The 24,776-nt window shown below is 46.5% G+C and overlaps 1 protein-coding gene across 2 annotated transcripts in view; it reads right to left on the reverse strand.

Annotated features, from left to right (window-relative positions):
• EEA1 (early endosome antigen 1) overlaps positions 1-24,776 on the reverse strand; it is a 603,471-nt gene that overhangs the window by 110,284 nt on the left and 468,411 nt on the right. For both annotated transcript variants that reach the window (XM_085653202.1, XM_085653203.1), the window contains one exon: positions 6,544-6,729. In XM_085653202.1, coding sequence (XP_085509328.1) covers positions 6,544-6,729 — 186 coding nt within the window. The remainder of the gene's footprint in view (positions 1-6,543; positions 6,730-24,776) is intronic.

Raw genomic sequence — 24,776 nt, forward strand, 5'->3', positions numbered from 1 at the left:
CCGTTCGCTACATAAACAGTTATCAAATTTATGATTTGATTGAGAGTGGTGCGCCTGATATAATTTTCTTAACTGAAACCTGGACGGGCAATACATCCGGTCCGGATTGGAACATTGCCTTACCCAGTGGGTATGGTGTTTCCTCCCAGGATAGAATGGGTAAGAAGGGGGGGGGGGGATAGCAATTGTTCATTCAACACACCTAAAATTCGTGTGGAAACATATCTAGATCTTCCAGCGGAAGCACTTTCTTTTACCATCTATGTAGGCAATTCCTACAAATTCCAAGGAGTATTAGCTTACCGTTCACCTGGGCCTAAGTCCACTTTTCCTGCAATGCTTATGCATTTTTAGAATCCCAGATGGATCACCATCCTTTTATGATCCTGGGCGATTTTAATTACCACCTGGAACGCACGGATCAGAAGTGGCTGTGCTGACTGACAATTTAGCAGCATTCGATTTTAACCAAGTAGTTAAGGGCCCTACTCACAGCTTGGGCCACACTTTAGATGATATTTTTATCAACAACATGGACCTGAAGATTGTCGATATTCTGACTCTTCCCTGGTCTGATCATAGGGCAGTTTATTTTAATGTTATGACTGGAGTATCAGTTATTCCCCCTGGTCCCAGATTACAGAAGCAAAAGATCAGACCATGGTCTCAGGTGACTGCGGATAATCTTCTTTCTGTATTGGGAGGCTCACGTCCTACCTACAGTAATGATATCTCCGAGGCGGCTTTGCTCTTTAAGGGAAGGCTGGCGGCCGCGGTTGATAAGGTAGCACCTGAGAAGTGGCTTGGCTCTAGGAGATCCAAACCATCCGCGCCCTGGTATAACAACGAACTTAAGACCCTGAAGGGCACTTGTAGGAGGGCAGAGCATCTGTGGAGAAGGGACTATAGTGTTGAGGGTAAAGAACACTATAATTGCACTCTTACAGCCTACAGGCAAGCAATAATTGTAGCCAAAAGTGCCTTTTTTGCGACCAAGATTAGGGAAGCTGGTAATTCGGCCAAGGAGCTCTTCAAGACTATATCTGCTCTCTCTAAGCCTCCTCAGGACAACACCTATTGACCTGACCTAGAAACCTGCCAAAAGTTGGCTGTGTATTTCCAGGATAAGGTACAGACAATTTATAATGAGTTTGTGAGCTTGGCTCCCGGCTCGGAGTGTTGCGGCCAGAGGCAGGAACTTAGTTTTAAGGGCAACACTGGCCTTAGTAACTTTGCCCCCATTACAGAGGAGAAAACGTGTAGGCTGATCACTTTAACAAAATCAGGATCACCCTTGGATCCCTGCCCCCCTGCAGTTTTTCATCTTGCGGCAGAGTTGATTACGGAGGAGATGTCCCAGGTAATCAATAAAGTAATTGAATCCGGCTGCTACCCCTCAAGTTGGAAGAGGGCAATAATTAGACCATTGTTAAAAAAACCTATGCTGGATCCCCTTATTTTAAAGAACTATCGTCCAATTGCTGCACTGCCTATGGCTGCCAAGATTCTGGAGAGCGAGTTAAATCGCTCCTTAACGGAATATTTGGGCTCCCACGATCTGCTTGACTCCTCTCAGCACGGTTTCCGTGCTCAACACTCTATGGAGTCAGCACTTCTGGTGACAGTAGTGAAAATTCATAGCATAGTAGACTGGGGAGGTCGGGCAGTCCTGGTGATGTTAGATCTGTCGGCTGCCTTCGATACTGTTAACCACGCGGTTTTGATTCGGAGGCTCCAGGAGATTGGTGTTCAGGGAGCTGCATTGGCCCTCCTATCCTCATTTTTGGAAGGTAGGGAGCAGAGCCTGCTATGGGACGGCTTTCAGTCAAACACTTTTCATCTGCCGTGTGGAGTACCGCAGGGTTCAGCTTTATCACCGACGCTATTCAACATCTATGTAGCCCCTTTGGCCAAGCTCATTAGGAAACATGGCTTTACGATAATCTCCTATGCTGACGACTCCCAGCTCATAGTTTCGGCTGTCGAACAATCAAATGACATGGCTATCAATTTTCATAGTTGCCTGTCGGAAATCATGAGCTGGATGCGAGAGAGCTTCCTGAAAATCAACACTGAGAAGACGGAGATCAGAGTTTGGCCAGGGTACCCCCTTGTGGAATGGATCTTGGTGGCCGGCGGAGGCCGGGGAGTGCCCCAGTCCCGTGCCCAAAGTTAGAAATCTGGGCTTGTTGTTTGACAACCAGCTCAACTTCTCGGCGCACGTTAGTAATCTTGCGTCATCCTGTTCCTTTTTAATAAGGACCCTGCGGAAGATCCTTCCTTTCATTGAACCTGACCTTCGCAAGACGGTGGTAGTGGCCCTCGTGTTATCTAGACTGGACTACTGCAACGCCTTGCTGTTAGGGATAAATAAGACTCTGATGAAGAGGCTGCAGATTCTGCAGAAAGCTGCAGCAAGACTTCTGTTAGATGTCCCCAGAGATCAATCCATCGCTGTGGGAATCGAAACACTACACTGGCTCCCGGTTCAGCAGCATATAGACTTCAAGGCTATATGCCTAGTACATAAGGCTGTGTTTGGGGGGGGAGCCAAGGATGTTCAGAAGCTCTTCATTCCTTACTCTCCGGGTCGGGCACTTAGGTCCTCTACTCAAAGCCTCATTCAGATAAATCGGATCAGGAAAGCTAGATGGGGCGGTAGAGCCTTTTCTTTTCATGCTGCTAGTCTCTGGAACAAGCTCCCTTGTTCTTTGAAATCAACAGATAGCCATCAAGCTTTCAGAAAACTGTTAAAAACATGGCTCTTTGACGAGATCCGTTGCTAAGATGGTGTCTTTCTCTTTCTGCTTACCAGCGCCAAGACGCTTCGGCATTGGTTACGCTATATAAATGGCTAGCCTATCCTACTTACTCATGGATTATTATTGCTGTAAAAATTGAGCTTTACATTTTTCATTCATAGTTATTCACAGGTGACTGAGTATGGCGATTGTATGATGCAGTTTGACCCTCCAGCTAAGTTTCTCTAAAGTAAAGGTGAACCTCCCTTTCCATGGACAAGATGGAAGGAGGAGTTTTCTATGTACATGAAAGCAATAAATGGGGAACGGATGAGAGCCGAACGCAAGAAAGGCATTTTCTTGCACTGTTTAGGTTCAGAAGATCAAGCTGTTTTCAGAACTTTACCTCAAGCTACTTTACCAAGTGGGCAAGGTGACTTGGATGCTTACAAGGAAGCCATGCTAAGGATGGAACTCAGGTTCAAGCCCACCACAAGTGTTGCGCTCAATAGGTTTAAATTCTACACTAGATCTCAAAAAGAGGAGGATTTTGGTCCTATGTCGGATGAAATGATCAGAGATCAAATAATTGTACATATAAGGAACAAAAAAACTAAAGAGCAACTCTGGGTAATGGGTGATCCCAAATTAGAGGAAGCTATTTCCACTGCGAAGGCACTGGAACAAATCGAAGAAATGGATGTCTACGGTTAAAAATGTTTCTCAACAAGTTAAGGAGGATGAAGACGTGTGCGCGGTCAAGTAATAATAATAAAAGACATTTGTAGAGCGTGCAGTTAGCCCACATGGGGTGTCCTGGCTATAGCAGACAGTGCGCAGGGCAGAAGACAATGCAAGACTAGTCATTCCGACTAAAAAGCCAGGTTTTTAAGGCCTTTCTGAATTCCTGTTCGGACTGCATCAAGCGTAAGTGTGGAGGGAGGTTATTCCAACATTTGGTGGTACGCACCTCAAACGTTCTGCCACCCATTCTTGCTTTCGTAAAGCGCGGTGTGGAGAGAAAGTGTTTGAGGTTGGATCTTAAAAGTTTGTCTTGTTGGTAAGGTCGGAGTCTCCTCCCCAGATAGATAAGCTTTGTCTGCTCATAAGGCAAATGTCAGGGCCTTAAATTCTATTCGCTTGGCTATAGGCAGCCAGTGTAGTCGCCTGAGATAAGGAGTGACGTGGTGTCGGAGCGGGGCCCAGCAGACCAGTAGGGGTGCCGCATTTTGAATGATCTGGAGTCTATGGATCAGACCAAGCGGCAAACCCACGTACAGGCCGTTCGCATAATCAAGGTGGGAGGTGATTAGAGCGTGGACCATGGTTTTGCGGGTTGAGTCAGGCAGAAAATTTATAAATTTCCGGATGGTTTTGATTTTGCCAAAACAAGCCGCCGAAACAGATTGTACATTGGCCGTGAGGGACAGATCTTTGTCCCATCTCACACTTAGATTCCTGACCGAGTCCTTCGGGGTGGGTGCATCACCCAATTCTGATGGCCACCATATATTGGACGGGGGGGGGGGGAGGGGGGGGGGGTGAGGGTGTCAGTTGATTAAAAAACAGGACCTCAGTCTTGTCCGTATTAAGCCTCAAGAAATTGCGGTTCATCCAGTCAGCAATGTTTTTGAGGCATTGTTTTAGCGGGTCGAAGGGGAAGTCTGACACTACTAAACGTAAACAGCAACTAAGTATCATCAGTGTAGGATGTCAAGTTAATCCCCATTTTGGTAATAAGCTCAGCTGAGCTCAAGTTTGCGGAGGTTGGGAGGTGTATGGATGATTCCCGCTCTGACCGATGGGGTACAAATACCAGTGGTATGCGTCACAATGGTGGTGGCAATTACAAGAACTAGGACAAAACGGATACATCTGGCCCACATGTGTGTTACAGGTGCGGGAGCAGTTCCCATTTAGCTTCATATGGGGGTTGTCCAGCAATCAACAAAGAATGCGTGAAATGTGGCAACATGGGGCATTTTGCACATGTGTAAAAATTCCAAGAAAGGTACCGGTCAAGGTGCGGGTAGGATTTCGTGCACTAGGGAACACATTACATGTAAGTCTGAATGTGGGTGTAGTTGTAAAGGTCACGCTGACAAAGGCATCTTACTCTCCATTTAGCACAGCGATGTTGTCGCTACTTCCTCTGAACAGCCCAACAAGTTGTCGCCCAAGTGTGTTGTGACCGTAGCTGGTATTGAGTTGACTTTAAGGGTGGACTCTGGTTCCCCTTGGAATAGTATTAATCAAGAGTATTTCAGTTAGAAATGTCTAAATATTTTTAGCTTAGGACAGTTGGAGCCACCAGATGTAGTAGCTGAAAGTTTTGATTGGTCAGTTTTCGACTTGGATGGTTATATGAGCGTTTTTGGGGTGTTTAAGAACAGACGTGCTCAGATCAAATTATATGCGGCTGCCAAAGGTGTGAACGTGTTAGGCTGGAGGGATCAGTGGAAACTGGGAATCATTCTTAACCCGCGAACAGATGATCCTGTCCAGTTATGTGAGGAGACTGAAGTGTTGCAGGTTATGTCAGATGATGAGAGTGCATGTAGAGAAGTAATAGTACAACGCTTTAATGAAGTGTTTTCAGAGAAGCTAGGAAAATTACGTGATTTTTCCCATAAAATCAGACTTGAGAGAAACCCTGTCCCCGTGAAGCAAAGATTGCATGGTGTTTACTTTTAGCTCCCCCCTCACATTAATGCAATGTTGGATGATCTAGTGAATGGTGGTATAATTAAAGCTATAGATTCTGCTGAATGGGTTTGTCCTATCCTTTTAGCACGGATCAACAATTGAGGCTATGTGTTGATTTGAGAGCTTTAAATGCTAGCATTGTTATGGACTGCCATCTGCTTCCCAATATCAATTAAATGGTTTCCATGTTAGAAGGTGCTAGCATATTTTCCACTTTGGACCGATCTGCATATCATCAGATCGAACTATGTGAGGTGTACAAGCAACTTACCACCTTCATCACTCCACAAGGACTATATCAATTTACCCGGATGCCTTTCGGCTTAGCGTCGGCCATCTCAGTTTTCCAAAGAGCTATGTTTCACATTTTTAGAGACAATGTCTAGTGCTTCCAAGACGATATTTTGATTTTCTCTAAAAATGAGCATGACCACATGGAGCATCTCATGGAGGTGTGCAGTAGGTTGAAGTGTCATGGCCTTACTCTCAAAAGGCATGAATGCAAATAGTTTCAAACGTCTGTGGAGTATTGGGGGCACACTTTGTCTGGGAATGGAGTAGTACCAAAAAATCTAATGTGGAAGCCATTGTTGGTGCTCCTGCCCCCACCAACAAGGATCGGTTGTGGTTGTTTGCTGGTATGTGTGAGTATTATAGCAAGTTTATTGACAACTTTGCAAGGAAGATGGAACCTTTGAGAGTGTTGCTGAGGCACGTCTCATTTGAGTGGTCCAAAGCCCAACAAGTAGCGTTCGATAAAGTGTGACATCATGAAAGCACCTACGTTGAAACTGTTTTGTAATTATGTGTGATCACTGTTGATGCCAGCTTGTATCAAGCAGCAAGGAGAAGTGGAATGTTTCTTTTGCTTCCCGCACTTTGAATGGACCTGAGCGCAGGTATGCAGTCATAGAAAGGGAACTCCTTGCAACCTGTGTGGCTACTCCTTGCTGTGTCGCTGAATAAATATCTTTTACATCTTTTACCTGGATTTGGAATTTTTACAGTGTACTGACAAAAGCAATATTTAATTTACTTTGCAGATAATTATCAAAAATATTTTTTCCTACTTGATGAAAATAATCTGTGCGCTTACCTGTTTTGCCTCTAATTGGGCATATTGTTTCTTCCATTCTTCTTCTTTTCTCTGCATTTGTTCTTTCATAATTTTGAGATTGTTTTTCTCTTGTTCAAGAGCTGAACTTAGGCTATCTGTTTTGCCCTGCAGCTCTAATTTCTGCTGAATTAAAAGCTGCTTAGCATCATTGAAATCCTTTATTTTCTGCAAACAAATGCAAAAGATTACATGTTAAAAAACATTTTAATATCCAGCTTTAACATATCGTACGAGTGAATGATATGGTAGCCTTATCTCCACTCACAAAGACATGGAGTTTGAACAATATGTTCTCCATTCAAATGTCTTTATTATTTCAGACTATTATATTGTGAGGGCACTTTTTTAAATTGCTGTGTTTTAATCACACAAATGCAGAATACCTTTACACTGCTGTCTCATGTGACGATCTTCAATTGTTCTCTACTTTAAACAACCACAAATTGAGAGACTAACTGGTTTCTTATATTTTGGCATAAGGCTGAAAATAGGATTTTTGCCAGTGTCCCCACAATTTCTTTCTTTGTTACTTGAAATAATCTGACTCTCACTGCTGCTGCTAAGATGTCAGCTCTTTTATCATGCATTTTTTCTACAAAACATCAGGATTTGATTTTGTTGCACAGCTTAGCGCTATCAAGAATGTCTGTTTGGATGGATTCCCTCTAGATGGTTCTACACCTCTGGTAGCTTGTCTTCTAAAATAATCTTAAATTGTCGCCATCTCACATGCTAAGCCCATGTCACTTTGGTGCCCTCTATTTATTTTGCAAGCTTCGCATTCTCTCTTCTTAGTCATAATGAGCTCCTCATGACCATTAGGAGACCCTTTGGTGTAACATTTGTATCCAGGATGATATGTCGACTTACACAGGTAGTGAATTGTGACTTCTGGCTTCACCTTAAGTACCTTTTTGGCCAAGCCTGCCACTTTCTCAGTTCGAGTGTTGCCTTTGTTACAAAATGCGCATTGGTTAATTTTCACAAGCATTTCTGTCTAACTTGTTGGCAATGTAAAAAAGATATTGTATAGGGAATGACAGATTTTTGGACTTAATCTCATTTTCCTAAATAGTCCTGGGTGGATTTCAGAGATATAGATATAAATGCCTTTGTTGTCATTTTTATTGTGTTAATGATAGGGCAGAGTTCTTAAGAGGACTGCAGTGCTGGTTTTCACTCATATAGAAGAGTGTGCTCCCTATCTGAGATTTCCTCGATGTATTTAATTGCCTTTGTTGTTTCTAGCCAGCAGAGGGAACCCAGGTACCCAACCTCCCTACACCCACAGCAGACTCTTCCCCCTGTAAGGGGAGTGAACTGTCCTTTGTATAGTTCACATCTAGAGGGCTGTCTCCATGGGCCACTTCACAGTGTCTCTACCCACAGATGCTTGCTGACCTACGTGCATCTGTCAGGATGGGCACACTAAAATAAAGATTTTGTTATCTTTGTGTACTTCATATCATCCATTCTGATCACATAACGTTTGCTGGGTAGCAGTGAGCAAATTCAGCGATCTCTCCCAAACGTTTACACTCCACAAGCATCTTCAGAGTTTGTTTTTCAGGATGTTTTTTCGCAATAAAGTGTTGCTGGTGATCGTCTCTCTCAATTAGGTCCAAGTGCCAAAAGCATGCTTGTTTATGTCTCTAAATAGTTTTTCAATCAGAAGCTGTTGTCTGACTTGCTGCTCTATTAGCCATCTGCACTAATATTAATCGTGGATCACAGCTTTAATCTTCAGCACATTAATTACAGGCGTTTACATTCAATACCTTTTTAAGTAAAATTTCACTTTAAGGAGGGCTTTGTATGCAGAACATCCACTGCTTTAGAGTGATCAATATTAAACAGCTAAGAATAAATCTTTGAATTTTAGGATTGAAATTGTAAAGGCAAAAGGTTTAGCAACATGAATAAAACAAAAAAAGAGGATGGCCTATGCACAGATCAGATGCCTCATCACAGCCCTCTCCCACTTGAACTATGCAGCCACAAAACAGGATTCCTCAATAGGAAACATCTTGTAAATTATCTTAAATAATAGCTCATGGCAGCACTCTGCAACAAGGTTTGCACTCTAAAAAACTAAATGTACATAAATAGAAGAAAAATATACTCTGTCAGGGTATAGCTGAAAGCCATGCCATGTGAGGCATGCAACATAGATCACACATTGCCACAGGCCATGCCTCTTTTGTGGAATACCAAGCCCTGTGTGCAGTAAGTATGCAGCATGACTGCACAAAAACACATTTAGCAAAATACATTTCTATGTCCAAATCAATCAGGGTATGAAGTGATGTTTTGTGTAGACTATGTCCCCTATGTACTGCCAAAAAAGCATGGTGGCTGAAAGGACTTGCCCCGTGTGGACTACTCTCCCTATGTACTGGATACAAAGCATGGGCTAAGGTCATGTTCTCTGAATAACATACTGGATTGGCCTTGTAACAATACATGCCTTGAAAGGGAATAGGATTCTTTACTCTGGACGCGTTTACAACGCGTGCCATTACCCCGCAAAAATATTTTACAACGCAGGGCTTTAGAACACAATCCATTACAACGCATTGTCTATTACAACGCAATTTATTATTCTAAACTCCACTGGGGCGTTGTAATGGGGAATGCGTTGTAAAAGATTTTGCGGAGTAAAAATTGCGGGGTAATGGGCTGCGTTGGAACAGTCGTTGTAAAGGATGTTTACCCTTGGATGGATTAGGGCGATATCCATTCACACTTTTGTGAGTAGTACGCACAAAACATTTCCAGTTTTTGCTTGCACCCAATAACCCTGCACCTGCATGGTTTCTTTTCAATATATTTTTGACCAGAACAGCTTATTTTTGGTCTTACCAGAGAGCTGGGAGTAGATTTTTATTTTCGGGGCCCATTCTATTAATGTAGATGTTTTGAACCAACATGCTTTTTCAATATATACTTTCACAAAGTGGTCAAGGGACTCGTGTTCGGGTTAACACACCTAAAAGGAATGCTCAATTAAAAGTGTTCATCTCTTCCAAGTCAGTCAGCATTCAACGGCAAATTAAACAAACATTTACTGTTGACCTTTTAAAGCCCATAACTTTTAAAATGATCAAAAGTGTTTCCTTAGGATGCACAAGATATATATTCAGGATTGGCAGCATTGTATCAGTGGCAGACACAACCATGTAGAGTATGCCCCACAAAATGCCAAGGATGGCATCATGTTAAGAGCGAGGATTATGCCAGCAGTGAGTACCATTATTCTGAAACACCCAACATTTGTAAGGACCATTACGACGTGGGTGTGCCCCATCATGTGAGAGATGTCTGCAAGCTACAGGTACTCTGATATGCTGGTAGTCCAGTCACTAAACCAACAAGCATTTGCAATGCAATAGGTCTCGCAGCTACCCTAGTTTAAGCTAATGGCACTGAAAATGACAATGCCTTTTATTTATGTTTTAAAAAAATAAAAGGCAGTTAGTTAGAATGTCAATAGCTTAAACTCGCATACATGCGAGACCTATTGCATTGCAAATGCTTGTTTTAACTCTTTTCATCTCAGGGTGACATCTCTGCAAGGACTGCCATTGCCTGCCGATTCTATCATATTTCAAAGAGTGACGTTGCTCCCCTAACCCCCATGCACACTGTCACTGAAGGCTGTGAGGACACTGGTGGCCATGATGTCACTATAGCTTGTGATACCAATGCCATGTTACAACGAACGGGTGCCCTCGTGCAATACAGTGATTTCATGGTCATCAGAGATGTCAGAGCAGACAGTGATGCCATTGTGGACGATGAGGTCACTACAAAATGGTGCCTCTGAACATATTAACCCTGTGAGAGACATCTGTGCCATTGCCGTCAGTGATAGCACACTACATTACTGTAGGCGATGACGTCACTGAAGAGAGTTATGCTACTACAGGAAGTGATGCCATTACAGGCAGGATCATCGCTGCGTACTAGGAAGTCACTGAAGGCGTAATGTGATGACTACAGGTAAAGTGTCCTTATAAACGCTCATGATACTGCTACAGACACTGCAGGCGACGATGACACTGAAAGTGACGTCACTATAGACTGTAATGACGCTACATACACATATATCTCTGTTCATACTGAAGGTACTGCAGAAAGCGGTGCCAAAACTGTAATTAATAGAGTCTCAACATACCCTTTTGTCACCACAGATACTAAACAAAATGTAGAGTGATGTCACTTAAGGCAGTGATGTCTCTACAGGAAAAGCTGTCATATGAACGCTGTCACAGCAGACATTGATACTGCCACAGACGCTGCAGGCATCCCGGTCTCTGAAGACAATGACATCACTGTAGGTCATGTTGCTACTTACATACGCTTATACAACCGCAGACCCGCGGACACCGCTGTGATGCCGGACCAGCTTCCACCCCGCTGCCTGGAAAGCTGTATGCTGCCCCCGCACCTGCTGGTGCACGCACTCCACCTACTGCTCCTCCCTCTGCAGCTCACATTCCCTTAATCACTGCATTTATGCGGTGTGAAGAGATTTTTTTTGTACAATACCTGTGGTAAGACCGATGACTTAGTGATAAGTGAATTTTTCAGCGCGAGCCCAGGTCATAAACAGGATATGCGGCCCGCCACCCTCCGTCGAGAGAGACATCTCTAATCCTGTTTTTAATGTTCCGTACCAACTGTAATAACTGGTGTTGAGAATAGGCCTAATGTACACGAAATCCAATCATACCTCGCTCCTCGTTTTATGCCGCTCTGAAGGGTTGGACTCTGAGTAATTGAGGAATATACGAGACCAGGCAGGAGCCACGCAGCGTCTACAGCCTGAATGTCAAAATAGGACGGCGTGTCCGCGTCAGATTAATCAACTACCTATATCTAAAATTCACCACAATGCTCTTGTAAGCTCCCTTTGTAGGCACTAAGCTGATTTTAAACACAATTGCAACACGTGGTGGGCGATTTTGCAATGTGAGTAGGTATATGCGCATACCGGGAGGGGAGATCCGCCGTCCCGTGTTACATAAAGTGTAATCTGACGCAGGGAACATTGGTAGACAGCACCGTGCAGATGAATTACAGCGGGTGTAAGAGTGCCACCTATTGGTAAAAAGATAAAGCGTGTGCATATGTTTAGCAGGGAAACTGAAAGCTAAATCAAGCGCTGGGAGTGTGTGAAAGCTGTAATAAGATATCTCAAAAAAGAGTGGGGGTCTAAGGGATATAGTTTAGAGACTCAAACAGTTTATAATCCCCAAATCAACATATCATACAAAAGAAAACTGTGAGTCAAATGTTGTTTAGTGACCTTAAAGCTGCTACACCGTGAATACTAAGTCAAATCCGACTGTTAAAAATATATCTCACTGGATATGTGTATGCATGAAAAAGATTCCCATCACCCACTTAAAGTGGCTCGCTTCATCATTTGGGAACCCAGGGACTTGCCAGAGAACCATCCACTACCAGATGAACGTAGATACTGGTTCAATGTGTGTCCCAGATACATCTAACAGTGTGTTACTTGAATAGAAGGCGCCCACATGAAGGATGGTGAGGGGTGATGTATGCAGTGCAGGTGAAAAAAAGATGTGATAATTAAAATTGGTTACCAAGGCACAAGAGAATTTGTATTTGGGTGCTACCTTGATACCAAAATAAAACAGTGCTGTAACAGTTTAAACAAATAACTGTGTTGGAAAAACTGGTCTACATGTTTCAGCTCATGGATAGATTATATCCCAGCTTTCGTAAGGACCAAATAAAGCTACTGCAAGACTGTAAAGTGAATATCATATAAATCATACAACCTGGACCTTGTAGTAGGTACCAAAGATGTTACCTGCAAGAGTTGAAGCAGAAAAAACTTGAAAAGTAAAACACTGAAGTGTAGCATCATAGTTAGGTCAAAAACCGCATAAAGATCAAGTCTTTCAATTATGCAAAATACTTATTCGTGTATTCAAACAACTGTACAACCATCACATCAAGTGATACAAAGTTTTTTGTTGTTGCCACTTACCCGAGTAATTCTGGGTATGTGCCTCGCCTCACCTGGCAACCGCTCAGGTTTAGGAGGCACCGCTCTAGGAAATAATTTAAGTGAAAAGCATTGTATAACCGGAGCAATGATACTGTGAGTATAACAATACTTTATATACAGTGCGCATTTAAAAACATGGCGGGGGGAACCCACGGGAGTCTGGCTGCCGAGAAGAGTACGCTTCTATGCAGTTTTGCTATGATGTCATTTTTCAACAGAATGTATACCCCGAAGGTGGTTAATCAAGGACATAAGCATTAAGTTTGTCCTTTGATCGTAGGTATAACTTAATTCTGAGAGTATTCATCAATTACAAAGGCTGCCGCATCGTTGTGGCTAGTGAAGTGGTTCTGTATGCCGTGCTCGCGTTCCCACGAACTACCGCATCGTGCTAGCTTGTATGCCGTGCTCGAACCAGTTTAAGGTGACAGCTATCACGAACAGAAGTGTGCCTGGAACGAGTCCTGTTGTCAATGAAATGCGCTACCTTTTCCCATAAACTGCTGTAACGTTACGGCTTAAAGCACAATTCTGTCTGCCCTGGTTCAGAACACAGTTACTGGTGGCGAAAAATTACTAACATGACAAGAGCACGCCTCATTCGCGGTGTATATCAATACCTTACAAAGTTGAAACAAGATTGGTCATATGCATCTTACCTCTCCGTCGGTACCTCTCGCGGCTACTGAGCCAGAAGGGGAGGTAATCGACGTTTGTAAGAATCCCTATTTATGAAACAAAAAGCCCGTCGTATCCTGTGCGCTGTCTGCGTCAAAAGCAGGGCGCAAGTTGATGACAGGATGACGTTATGACGTGCAACCTTTGTTTTCATGGGAAATGTAGTTTCTTGTAATGCATATGAACTATAAGAACATTTAGAGTCTTCAACAACGTCCGAAACCAAAAAAATAACATCATGACGTTGTACCATAAGGAGACCGTATTCCAAGGAATGTGATCACTAATCAGGTCGTTGTGTAGCGGCAAAAGGCGGCAGCGTTGTGAAATAAGAACCCCGCTTCAATGAAGCAACACAACGATGGTGTCTGTAATGTGAAAAAATGAATATGCTACTTACCAGTATGCATCTGTTCTTGGCATGTAGGGCTGCTGACATTCATATCTGTGCATAGATCGCCGCCTAGTGTTGGGTCCGGATGTTTGCACGTTGTTGTCCTGGAAGAGTCTTCGAAGTATCCTGGGATAGGTGACTCCTCCCCTGGACTACAGTGCGCATGGGCATCCTCTCCATCCTCAGATTGTTTTTCGCCATTGTGGCAGTGATGGAGTAGATATAGAAAGTGATGACCATGCTTACAGTAATTCTGAGAGCTGCAGCTGCTACAGGCGCCGGGGAGGAGGGAGGGCGATATGAATGTCAGCAGCCCTACATGCCAAGAACAGATGCATACTGGTAAGTAGCATATTCAGTTCGAGGCATGTGGGCTGCTGAATTCATATCTGTGCATAGAATATATAGCAGTGCCCTCTTATTAGCGGCGGCTACCAGTGCCAGCTGCAGCGGTCTGAAAAAGAGTTTTGAGAACAGCCTGTCCTACAGCTGCCTGCTGTTTTGATTGCACATCTACACAATAGTGTTTGGTAAATGTATGTGTAGTGGACCAGGTGGCTGCTCTACATATGTCATGCAAAGGAATGTTTCCTAGGAAAGCCATTGAGGCCCCTAACTTTCGTGTTGAGTGGGCTCGTGGGGGAATCGTTAAAGTGCGTTTAGCCTTTTGATAGCAAATTTGAATACATTTAACGACCCATCTGGCTATTCCTGCTTTGGAGATCGCGTTACCTTTGTGGTGTGGGGCAAAGGCAACGAAAAGTTGTTGTGTTTTCCTAAAGGGTTTGGTCCTGTCGATATAATACATGAGGGCCCTTTTGACATCTAGTGTATGGAGTGCCCTTTCTGCGACAGTTTGTGGGTTTTGGAAGAAAACGGGCAGTTCAATGGTTTGATTCATGTGGAACTGCGATACCACCTTTGGCATGAATTTGGGGTTGGTACGTAGTACGACCCTGTTGGCGTGAACCTGTATAAATGGCTCTTGAACGGTTAGTGCCTGGAGTTCACCAACTCTTCTCAAAGAAGTGATCGCTACTAGGAAAGCTACTTTCCAGGTAAGGAATTGAATCTCGCATGAGTGTAGAGGTTCAAAGGGTGGACCCATCAGGCGTGTGAGGACCAAGTTGAGGTTCCATATCGGAGCCGGTGGGTGGCTTGGTGGAATGACCCGTTTGAGTCCTTCCAAGAATGCTTTGATGGCAGGCACTCTGAATAGAGAGAGGTGCTGCCTGGTCTGCAGATAGGCTGATATTGCGGTCAAATGGACACGTATAGAGGTGTACGCCAGATTGCATCGGTATAGGTGTAATAGGTAACAAATAATGTTTTGGATGGATGCGTCTAGCGGGTTAATGTCATTATTATTGCAATAAATGACGAACCTCTTCCATTTTGCTGCATAGCAAGCTCTGGTAGTGGGTCTCCTGGCCTCCTTAATGATGTCCATACAGTCAGGTGGCAGGTTTAGGTAGCCAAACTCTAGGACTTAAGGAGCCAGATTGCCAGGTTCAGCTGTTGTGGATCTGGGTGCTGAATCTCTCCATGGTTCTGCGTCAAATGCTCGGGTTTGACCCGCAGCCTTTGATGGGGCACCACGGAAAGTTCGAGAAAGGTGGTGTACCACGGCTGGCGTGCCCACGTTGGAGCAACCAGGACGAGCGTCAGTGAGTGTTGACGCAGTTTGCGTGCCACCAGCGGTATCAGTGGTGCTGGGGGAAAAGCGTACGCAAATCTGCCGGACCAGTTCATCCATATCGCATTGCCCTGCGACTGCGGATGTGGGAACCTGGCGGCAAAGCTTTGGCATTTTGCGTTTTCGCTTGTCGCGAATAGGTCTATCTCTGGGTGACCCCACTGCTGGAAGTACGGTTGGAGTACTGATGGGTGTAACTCCCACTCGTGCATCTGGTGGCTGTGTCTGCTGAGCAGATCCGCCATCTGGTTGTCTTTGCCGGGGAGGTGTTCTGCCATGAGGAACATGTTCCTTTGAATGGCCCACTTCCACATGCTCTGAGCCAGATGAGACAACTGTGGAGAGTGTGTTCCTCCCTGCTTCTGTATGTAGTACATGGCAGTCATGTTGTCCGTCCGGATCAACACGACTTTGTTGCACAAGTGTACTTTGAATGCTTTCATAGCGAGGAAGATTGCCATCAGCTCTAGAAGGTTGATGTGCATCTTCTTTTGTTGTTGTGTCCATAGTCCCTGCACTGTGTAATGGAGTACATGAGCTCCCCATCCCTGGAGAGACGCGTCCGCCGTCAGTATTATCTGTGGGACAGGCTCTTGGAACGGTCGGCCCTTGCAAAGGTTTTGTGGATTCCACCAATGCAGAGAGTTGTATGCCCGACCGCTCACCAACACTAGGTCTTTCAACTGTCCTTGAGCCTGATTCCACTGACGTGCTAAGCACTCCTGAAGCGGGCGCATATGTAGTCTCGCGTGGGGGACTATGAAGATGCAGGAGGCCATCATGCCTATCAACTGCATGAACACTCGCGCGGGAAGGGAGTGTTGTGGTTTGAACTTGGAAATCAGCATTTGCATGCTGTTGATTCTCACCAAATTTGGCTGAGCTGTGGCCGCCAGAGTGTCTATAGTCGCACCTAGGTACTGTTGTACGTGTGCGGGCTGTAGATGGGATTTTGGGTAATTCAGTGAGAACCCCAGACTGTGAAGGAGGTGAATGGTGCGGGACACGTGGCTGGCACATTGCTGGGCTGACTTCGCTTGAACGAGCCAGTCGCCCAGGTAAGGGTAGACGTGTATGTGCTGCCTCCGTAGATGTGCCGCCACAGTAGCTAGGCACTTTGTAAACACCCTTGGTGCCGTTGTCACGCCGAAAGGAAGGACTGTGAATTGGTAGTGCTGCCCTTGAACAGTGAACCTGAGGTATTTTTTGTGTGAGGGGTGAATGGGTATGTGGAAATACGCATCCTTGAGGTCCAGTGTGGCTAGAAAGTCTCCCTGCTTGAGCAGCGGGAGGACTTGCTGTAGAGTGAGCATGTGAAAATGCTCGGAAAGAATGTATCTGTTTAGGGGTCTCAGGTCTAATATAGGTCTGAGTGACCCGTCCTTTTTCGGTATTAAAAAGTACAGGGAGTACACCCCCGTACCTTGCTCGTGGACGGGTACGACCTCTATTGCGCCTTTTAGAAGCATACTTTGCACCTCCTGCTGTAAGAGCGTTAAGTGCTCTGAGGACATAGGACGTTTTTTTGGAGGTATTGTGGGTGGAGTGGAGGTTAGTTCTAGACAGTAACCGTATTTGACAATATCTTTGACCCACCTGTCCGTGGTGATGGAGGTCCACGTGGACAGGAACCTCTGTAGCCTTCCCCCGACAGGTGTTATGTGGTCGGGAAGAAGGGAGAGGGCGTCACTGCTTGTTCTTGGGGGAGGACCTGGTGTTGCCGTAGCCGCGTCCTCTGCCCTTTGTACTGGAGCCACGATATCCACCCCGGGTGTTTTTATCGTAGGTGGTTTGTGTATTGCCCTTGTTGTATGTTTGCTGTGACCCCTGTCCTCTACCTGCTCCTCTATTTCCGGGGCGACGAAAGGAGCCGCTCCGAAAGGACTGAGTCTGGAGAGCCCCCATGGACTTTGCAGTGTCCGTGTCCTTTTTTATTTTCTCTAGGGTGGTGTCAACCTCCGGGCCGAATAAATAGTCGGGGTTGACGGGCTGGTTGAGTATGTTGTTTTGCACCTCAGGTTTGAATCCGGAGATTCGTAACCAGGCATGTCGCCGCAGCATGACGCTAGTGTTTATAGCCCTGGCAGCTGTGTCTGCGGCATCCAGCGCACACTTGATGGATGCGTTTGTGAGGAGCTGTCCCTCCCTGATGAGGATCTCTGCACCTTCTCTGTATTGGTCAGGGAGATGTTGGATTAGTTGCTCTAATGTGTCGTAGTGCGCTCTATCGTATCGAGCGAGGAGTGCTTGAGTATTGGCAATGCGCCATATGTTGGCTGCCTGGGCGGCAACCCGTTTGCCAGAGGTCTCTAACACCTTGGACTCTTTGTCCGGGGGAGGAGCGTCACCTGTTGTTTGTGAGTGTGCCCTCTTGCGAGCATTCGCAACGACAATGGAATCCAGAGGTAATTGGCCTCTGATGTAAGTAGGGTCCCCAGGCGCTGATCTGTATTTCTTGTCGATCCTGGGGTTTATCACTCTTGCCCTGGTGGGTTCCTTGAAGATGTCCTTTGCTGGTTTGAGGACACCCTTCAACATGGGTAGAGTTTTTATATTCCTTTCTGAGGATGCAAAAGTATCCATAAGAAAGTCGTCCTCGACGGTGTCCGAGTGAAGTTGCACCCCATGATTGGCTGCAGCACGTTCAATTAGAGCGTTGAACGCTGCAGTGTCCTCTGTGGGAGATGTTTTTGCTCCATAGAGTTGCGGGTCTTGTGCATCCATAGGTGCACCTGGGTCCACAGGGTCATCCCAAGTTTGATCAGGGTCCTGTTGGCCGTCAGGGTCCATGTCTCCGGGGTAGGGGACTTGGTCACCCATGTAGTCCACCAACGCATCCGTGTCGGAGTGTGTGGGAGAGAAGGATTGTGGATCCTGGTAGGGTGAGTGGAAAGGTTCGTAAAGAACTGGTTCTGAAGCCACAGGCATCTTTCTTTTAAGTGGAATCCTGAAGGAGTCCAAAGCCGGCTCCGAAGTTATTTTCCGTTTGTGGATAATCATCCTGCCGGTGTCGGCGTCGATTAGATGCGATGGAGACGTCTCCGCAGAGCGTTCGGCAGGCGTGATTGTGGTATGGGTCACCCGTGTCCTGATTTGGAACAGTTTCGGGGCCGTGGATGGTGGCAGGCCAAAAGTAATGTTGGCTGGTTTCGAAGAGGCTGCTGGAGCTTTAATTGGTTCGGAGCCCGACGTGTCCTGGAGGACCATTTTCTTTTTGGTGCTTTGCGCAGCAATGGGTCGCGTCTGGAGCGCCCTCGATTCTTTTGCACCGACCGGTTCTGTTGAGGCGGTCGTGGATTTTTTCGGCACCGGTGGGTCATCGAGTCGAGGGGCGGGAATGGCCGTCGACTGCTTCGATGAGTGTGGCTTTGGTGTCGCCGTGGAAGCGGTGTGAGACGCAGCAGGCTGTTTGACCTTTGGGGTCGGAGTCGATTGCGTCGGTGCCAGGAGCCGAGCAGGTTTGGTGGTACCGAAGGCCTTCTTCCTTATGTCGACTCCGACGTCGGCCGCTTCGAGTTCGGCACCGAAGTCTCGTTTGGTGCGCTCGGTGCCGATGTGTTTTGCTGGCGTCGAAGGTGTGGAGGGCCTCGATCCGACCAGCGCCGGTTTCGGTTTCAATTGAACCAATACAGCTTTCGGTTTCTGTTTTGAAGAAGGGAAACCAGCCGTTTTGGGCATTAATGGCTGCCGCTGAATGTCCGAGGCCGGGCCCGAGGGCGGGGCCGAAGAACTGCGGGATAGGTCTTGGGTAAGGCCCGAAGGCGATCCCTCGACCGGAGCCATAGACTGTTGCACTGGGCTTTCTTCAGTCTGAACGGGTAGGCCTTGCTCGTCACCGGAGCTACTCTCTTCGGCCCCTAAGGCCTCATTGTAGTCTCCTACCTCGGTGTCGTCTTCATCTCTGCGAAAGAGTGTTTCGTCGACGTCTTCCGATCCGGAGTCATGTTCGGAAACGGGACTGGAGGGTAGGTTCTCCACTTTTTCGACATCTTCGATCTCGGCGTTGAAGATGTCGGCCGGGGCCGGTGCCGCTTGCTGCGCCTCGAGTCTCGCCGCTCGTCGATTCCGTAGAGTCTTCTTGGATCGAAATCTGGCACAGGCCATGCATGTAGATTCGTCGTGATCCGGTGAAAGGCATTTGTTGCACACCGGATGGACGTCGACGTGGGGATATTTCGCATTGCATACCGGACACCACTTGAATGGTGTCCTCGATTCCATCGTTGATGTCGAATCGACGGTCGGGTAAGATGCGAAAGTTTGTTCTGTAAGTTAGTAAACTAACAAAGATACTATCGATACCGATCGAGAACAGTACCGACGCGAACTAAAGGCCTTTTGGCCTGAAAAAAGATTTTCCTAACTTGAGTCAAGATAGCACATCCGAACCCAATGGCGGAAAAAAACAATCTGAGGATGGAGAGGATGCCCATGCGCACTGTAGTCCAGGGGAGGAGTCACCTATCCCAGGATACTTCGAAGACTCTTCCAGGACAACAACGTGAAAACATCCGGACCCAACACTAGGCGGCGATCTATGCACAGATATGAATTCAGCAGCCCACATGCCTCGAACTGCTTCTTATGTATAAACCTCACTATTAGTCTCTCGCAATCCATTAATGATTACATATAATGGAGTGAAAATTACAACTTGAGGGCAAAAGAGAACCGGATCACTATTCAGATCGCAAAAAGCGAACACGTTTGGAGATAGTGTGTTCTTCTACAAATGGGAGAATGTGGTTCAAATCATGAAGTGCCATGCGCTCATGTATACTATGCAACCTTGTCTGTCACAACTTATCATTGCGATGTCCATGGTATCTGATCATTCAGTCCTTGGCAATCACTCTTTAGTTTAAAGACCCATTTCTGTTCTCTTATAAAGAGGAATTTTTTGATGTCGGTGATGTGCGATGGGATAAAAGGTTGTTCTAGAATGAGCCATTTCAGGTCGTCAGGTTTGTGATTGAGGGCGAGAAAATGACTGGTTAATCTGGTGGCTTGTTTATTTCACCTAATAGTACTCTTATGTTCACCGATACGGATTTTTATCTTGCGTGTTGTCATCCCTACGTATCTGAGTGAACAGGGACATGTGATTTGATAAATGACTTTCTCTGAGTTACAGTTAGTATGTTTCCGTAAAATCCATGGTTTCTCTAACCCTAAGTCAACTGATTTGGTTGGCTGCGTTTGAGGGCATGCCGAACAAGAGCCACATGGTGTGAGAAGTTGGCCTGATGTATGATGTCACTAGTTCTAGTGTACACCTTATATCAGTCCAAATACCCTTATGGTGATTGGTTGTAAAGTCAACCTTATAGACCAGCTATCCTAGTGGTAGCATGGACAAGAGCAGTCTTAGGCTAAACTCTGAATGGCATGTGAAGCCAGCTGTGATACCATATATAATCCCTTGAATACCAAATGAAAGGACACCACAACAGATATATATATAAAATAAAGTGTATTTATTCTAAGCAAACCCTCAGCACTCTTTATGAGATTAGAGGTAAGTACAACACAGTCTTATTAATGCATACAGTAAGTCACACAGGTAAGTAATACAGTTAGGCCCTAGGGGCCACGCAAACCATATACTAAGTAAGTGGTATAAGAACCACTGTCACGGAAATGGCCTAGGCCTAGGGAATCGCTGGGGCTACACTACACTAGCGTTAGTTAGGAAGTGGGAGGCCCACGGGATTCGTGTGCAGAGTGGAAACACTCACGCGTAATGCGTAAAAGTCAATAGCAATAGTACAGTTTAGAAAACGGTAGATTTAGGACACTTCCGGAGTAGCTAGGAAGTTGAGACTTGAAAACTAGACACTAGGTTAGTCACTATCCTGATGAGCACCGGAGTACCCAAGTTACCTAGCCCACAGGCTGCGGGTGCATAGGGGTGAAGATGCGTAGTTTTCGTCGTCGACTCCTATGGATGCCTGAAGAAAGATGCTGACAGGCAGTCAGGAAAGAGTATCCGGTGGATCCCAAGGCTGGGATCAAGAAGAGAAGAAACCTGCAAGCAGAAGGGACAGAGTCAAGGTCACTAGCCAGTGACCACGTGGAACCAGGAAGGAACCAGGCGATGTCGTGAAGATTGCAGGTGAAGGTGAAGCTTGTCGCTGCAGCCAGGAGGACCAGGAAGTGTCGAGGACGACCAGGACCAGGAGGCGAGCTGTCCCACGAAGGCTCTTGCTGTCGGCGGCGTCGAAGTTGGACTAGGACTCACCAAGCCTTGGCAAGCGGAACCCACGAAGAACGAAGGACTTGCTTCTGGTGCAGACCAGGAAGGTCTGGGGTGCTTCTTCTTTGCAGAGAAGCGGGAGCCAGTCTGGAGGAGCCAAACCAGCGCAGAAGATTTCAGGGTGCGTCGTCACAGAGGCCACTAGCCAGCGGGCAAGCAACCGGACAGACGCGGCAAGCAGGAAAATGCTGAAGGGCCCCACGCAGGACTCGTGGAGTGTGGGGGGCTGATCTTCAGTGCAGATGGTGCTTGGGGTTGGGGCTTCTCAATCCTCGGTGCACAACTTCGAGGGTACCTCAGAAGCTGCGCTGTAAGTTACTAGCCACTTTTCCCAGGTAGCCGGTCCCACGTCGCTCGTCGCCTCCACGGATCTCAGCTCTGCTGCAGATGTGGATGAGGGTCGGAGAAGTCTGGAAGTCAAGGCTCTGGTCGGGCTCTGCAGTCGGTTCCTCGTAGAACGGTCGCAAAGCAAAGGGTAGTCTCTTGATGGTGCCTGTTTGCACAGGGTAGCCACTCCTTGGCTACAAGGGAGATTCTTCAGTCTTCTTCTTTCGTCGAATGTCGAAGGTCCAGAGTTTCTGTTCAGTTTTGCAGGTTCAGGATAATCTGAAGTCTTGAGGCCCAACTCCCACTCTTATACTAATCTGGGGGGCTGGGATACCTGCTAGGTCACGCCTTATGGGTGGGACCTGGGAGGGGGTGGTTACACCCACTTCCCTTTGTCCAGTTTCGCGCCAGAGCTGGGGCTGGAGTGCCCCAGCGCCGGTTTGAACTGGACTATGCAAGGAACACCTTGTGTGCCCCAGGCATGTCTCATTCCTTTCAGCCCACCCTGCCCCAATACACTAAAGGCTGTCTGGGGAGGTGCTAGCACCTCCCCAAGCAGGAAACCTATTGTCCAGGCCTCCCTGGCTGGGATCACTCCCAGCTGCAGGAGGTCAGACTTGTGTCGTGGCAGCAGCATCCATTTTGTGATGCTGAGGCTTTGGTCAGAGGCTAACAGTTGAAGTATGATTTTAACATGTCTTTCCCTCTAGAAGGGGGGGATAATATTCTCATGTCCAGAAATGGCATGGGGGTATTATTCCCTAGTGTTAGACACCTTACACGACATGTTTTGATAAAGCCAAACCATAGTTACCATAACCGTCTAAGATTATAAGGCACTTTAAGAGTATATGGTAGGCTATATCATAGAACAGCTATAAGGACACGGTTCCGAAAGCTGCAGACAGGCTCAGCTCATGCTAGAGCACCATCTCACATGTTACCAAGCACTCTGCCTCCAGGATTGTCAAGGCCTGCCATAGGAGTGACTGATAGGTACACATGTGTCTATATGTAAGTTAGGTATAGGAATACTACACCTAAGCAAGGGGTGATTACACGACCTTGCCCCAGCTGAGTGATCAGCCAGTTGTGTCAAAATGGAAGGCCAGGCCAGGGGTGGCATAATACATGCTGCAGCCCCTGGTAGGCCTAGGGTACACCTATGCCCTGGGTACCTAGGGTACACTGTACAGGGGCCAATAAGGTGATCCTATCCAAATGGGTTATGCACCTAAAGTACATAGTATTAATTTAGAGAGAGAACAGCAGGGCTGTGGGTCTGATTAGCAGGCCCACAGCCACATCTAAGTCGAAAACCAGTAAAGCAAAAGCAAAAAGTGGGGGTGAACATAGAAAGCAGACCCTACTCTCCTACACAACCCCCCCCAAACTTAGGGACATTAAACTAACCTTGACCAGTTGAGTCTTCATGTTCTAAGTGGAAATATCTGGAGAGTCCATCTGCATTGGCATGGTCAGTCCCAGGTCTATGTTCCACTGTGAAGTCCATCCCCTGTAGGGAAATGGACCACCTAAGAAGTTTGGGATTTTCACCCTTCATCTGATTTAGCCACAAGAGGGGCTTATGGTCTGTCTGAATCTTGAAGTGAGTGCCAAACAAGTATGGCCTCAGCTTCTTCAGGGCCCAAACCACAGCAAAGGCCTCCCTCTCAATAGCTGACCAACGTTTCTCTCTAGGGGTCAGCCTTCTACTTATAAAAGCAATGGGCTGGTCTTGACCATCTACATTCAGTTGTGAAAGAACAGCTCCCACACCTAACTCAGAAGCATCTGTCTGGACAATGAACTCTTTGGAGTAGTCTGGACTTTTCAGAATAGGTGCACTGCACATGGCCTGCTTCAGGTCATCAAATGCTTTTTGACAGCTTACTGTCCACTGAACTTTCTTTGGCATCTTCTTGGAGGACAAGTCATTAAGTGGTGTCACTATGGACCCATAGTTCTTAACAAACTTTCTGTAGTACCCAGTCAGGCCCAAGGAAGCTCTGACCTGAGTCTGGGTAGTTGGAGGAGCCCAGTCCTTTATGGTCTGGATCTTGCTCTCCAGTGGTTGAACATGACCCCCACCAACTAGGTGGCCCAGGTATACAACCTTGCTCTGCCCTATCTGGCACTTAGTGGCCTTGATAGTGAGGCCTGCCTTTTGCAGGGCCTCTAAAACATTCCTCAGGTGGACCAGGTGATCCTCCCAGGTGGAGCTAAAGACAGCAATATCATCAAGATAAGCTGCACAATAATCATCCAACCCAGTAAGGACTTGATTCACCAGCCTTTGGAAAGTGGCAGGTGCATTCTTCAAACCAAAGGGCATTACCACAAATTGATAATGTCCTCCTGGGGTCGAGAAAGCAGTTTTGGCCTTTGCACTCTCAGCTAGTCTGATTTGCCAGTAGCCTGCTGTTAGGTCAAATGTGCTCAAAAACTTAGCAGCTGCCAGTCTGTCAATGAGCTCATCTGCCCTAGGTATTGGGTGGGCATCTGTCCTAGTGACAGCATTGAGACCTCTGTAATCCACGCAAAACCTCATCTCTCTCTTACCATCTTGGGTGTGAGGTTTTGGCACAAGGACTACAGGACTAGCCCAAGGGCTCTCTGAAGGTTCAATGACTCCCAGCTCCAACATCTTTTGTACCTCAACTTTTATGCAGTCCCTGACATGGTCAGGTTGCCTGTAGATTTTACTCTTCACAGGCAGACTGTCACCAGTGTCCACCTCATGGGTGCACCAGTTGGTCTGACTTGGGGTCAGAGAGAACATATGTCTGTAGGATTGCAGAACTTGTCTGCAGTC

The sequence above is a fragment of the Triturus cristatus genome, chromosome 4_1 (genome assembly GCF_964204655.1).
Source record: "Triturus cristatus chromosome 4_1, aTriCri1.1, whole genome shotgun sequence".
Taxonomy (NCBI): domain Eukaryota; kingdom Metazoa; phylum Chordata; class Amphibia; order Caudata; family Salamandridae; genus Triturus; species Triturus cristatus.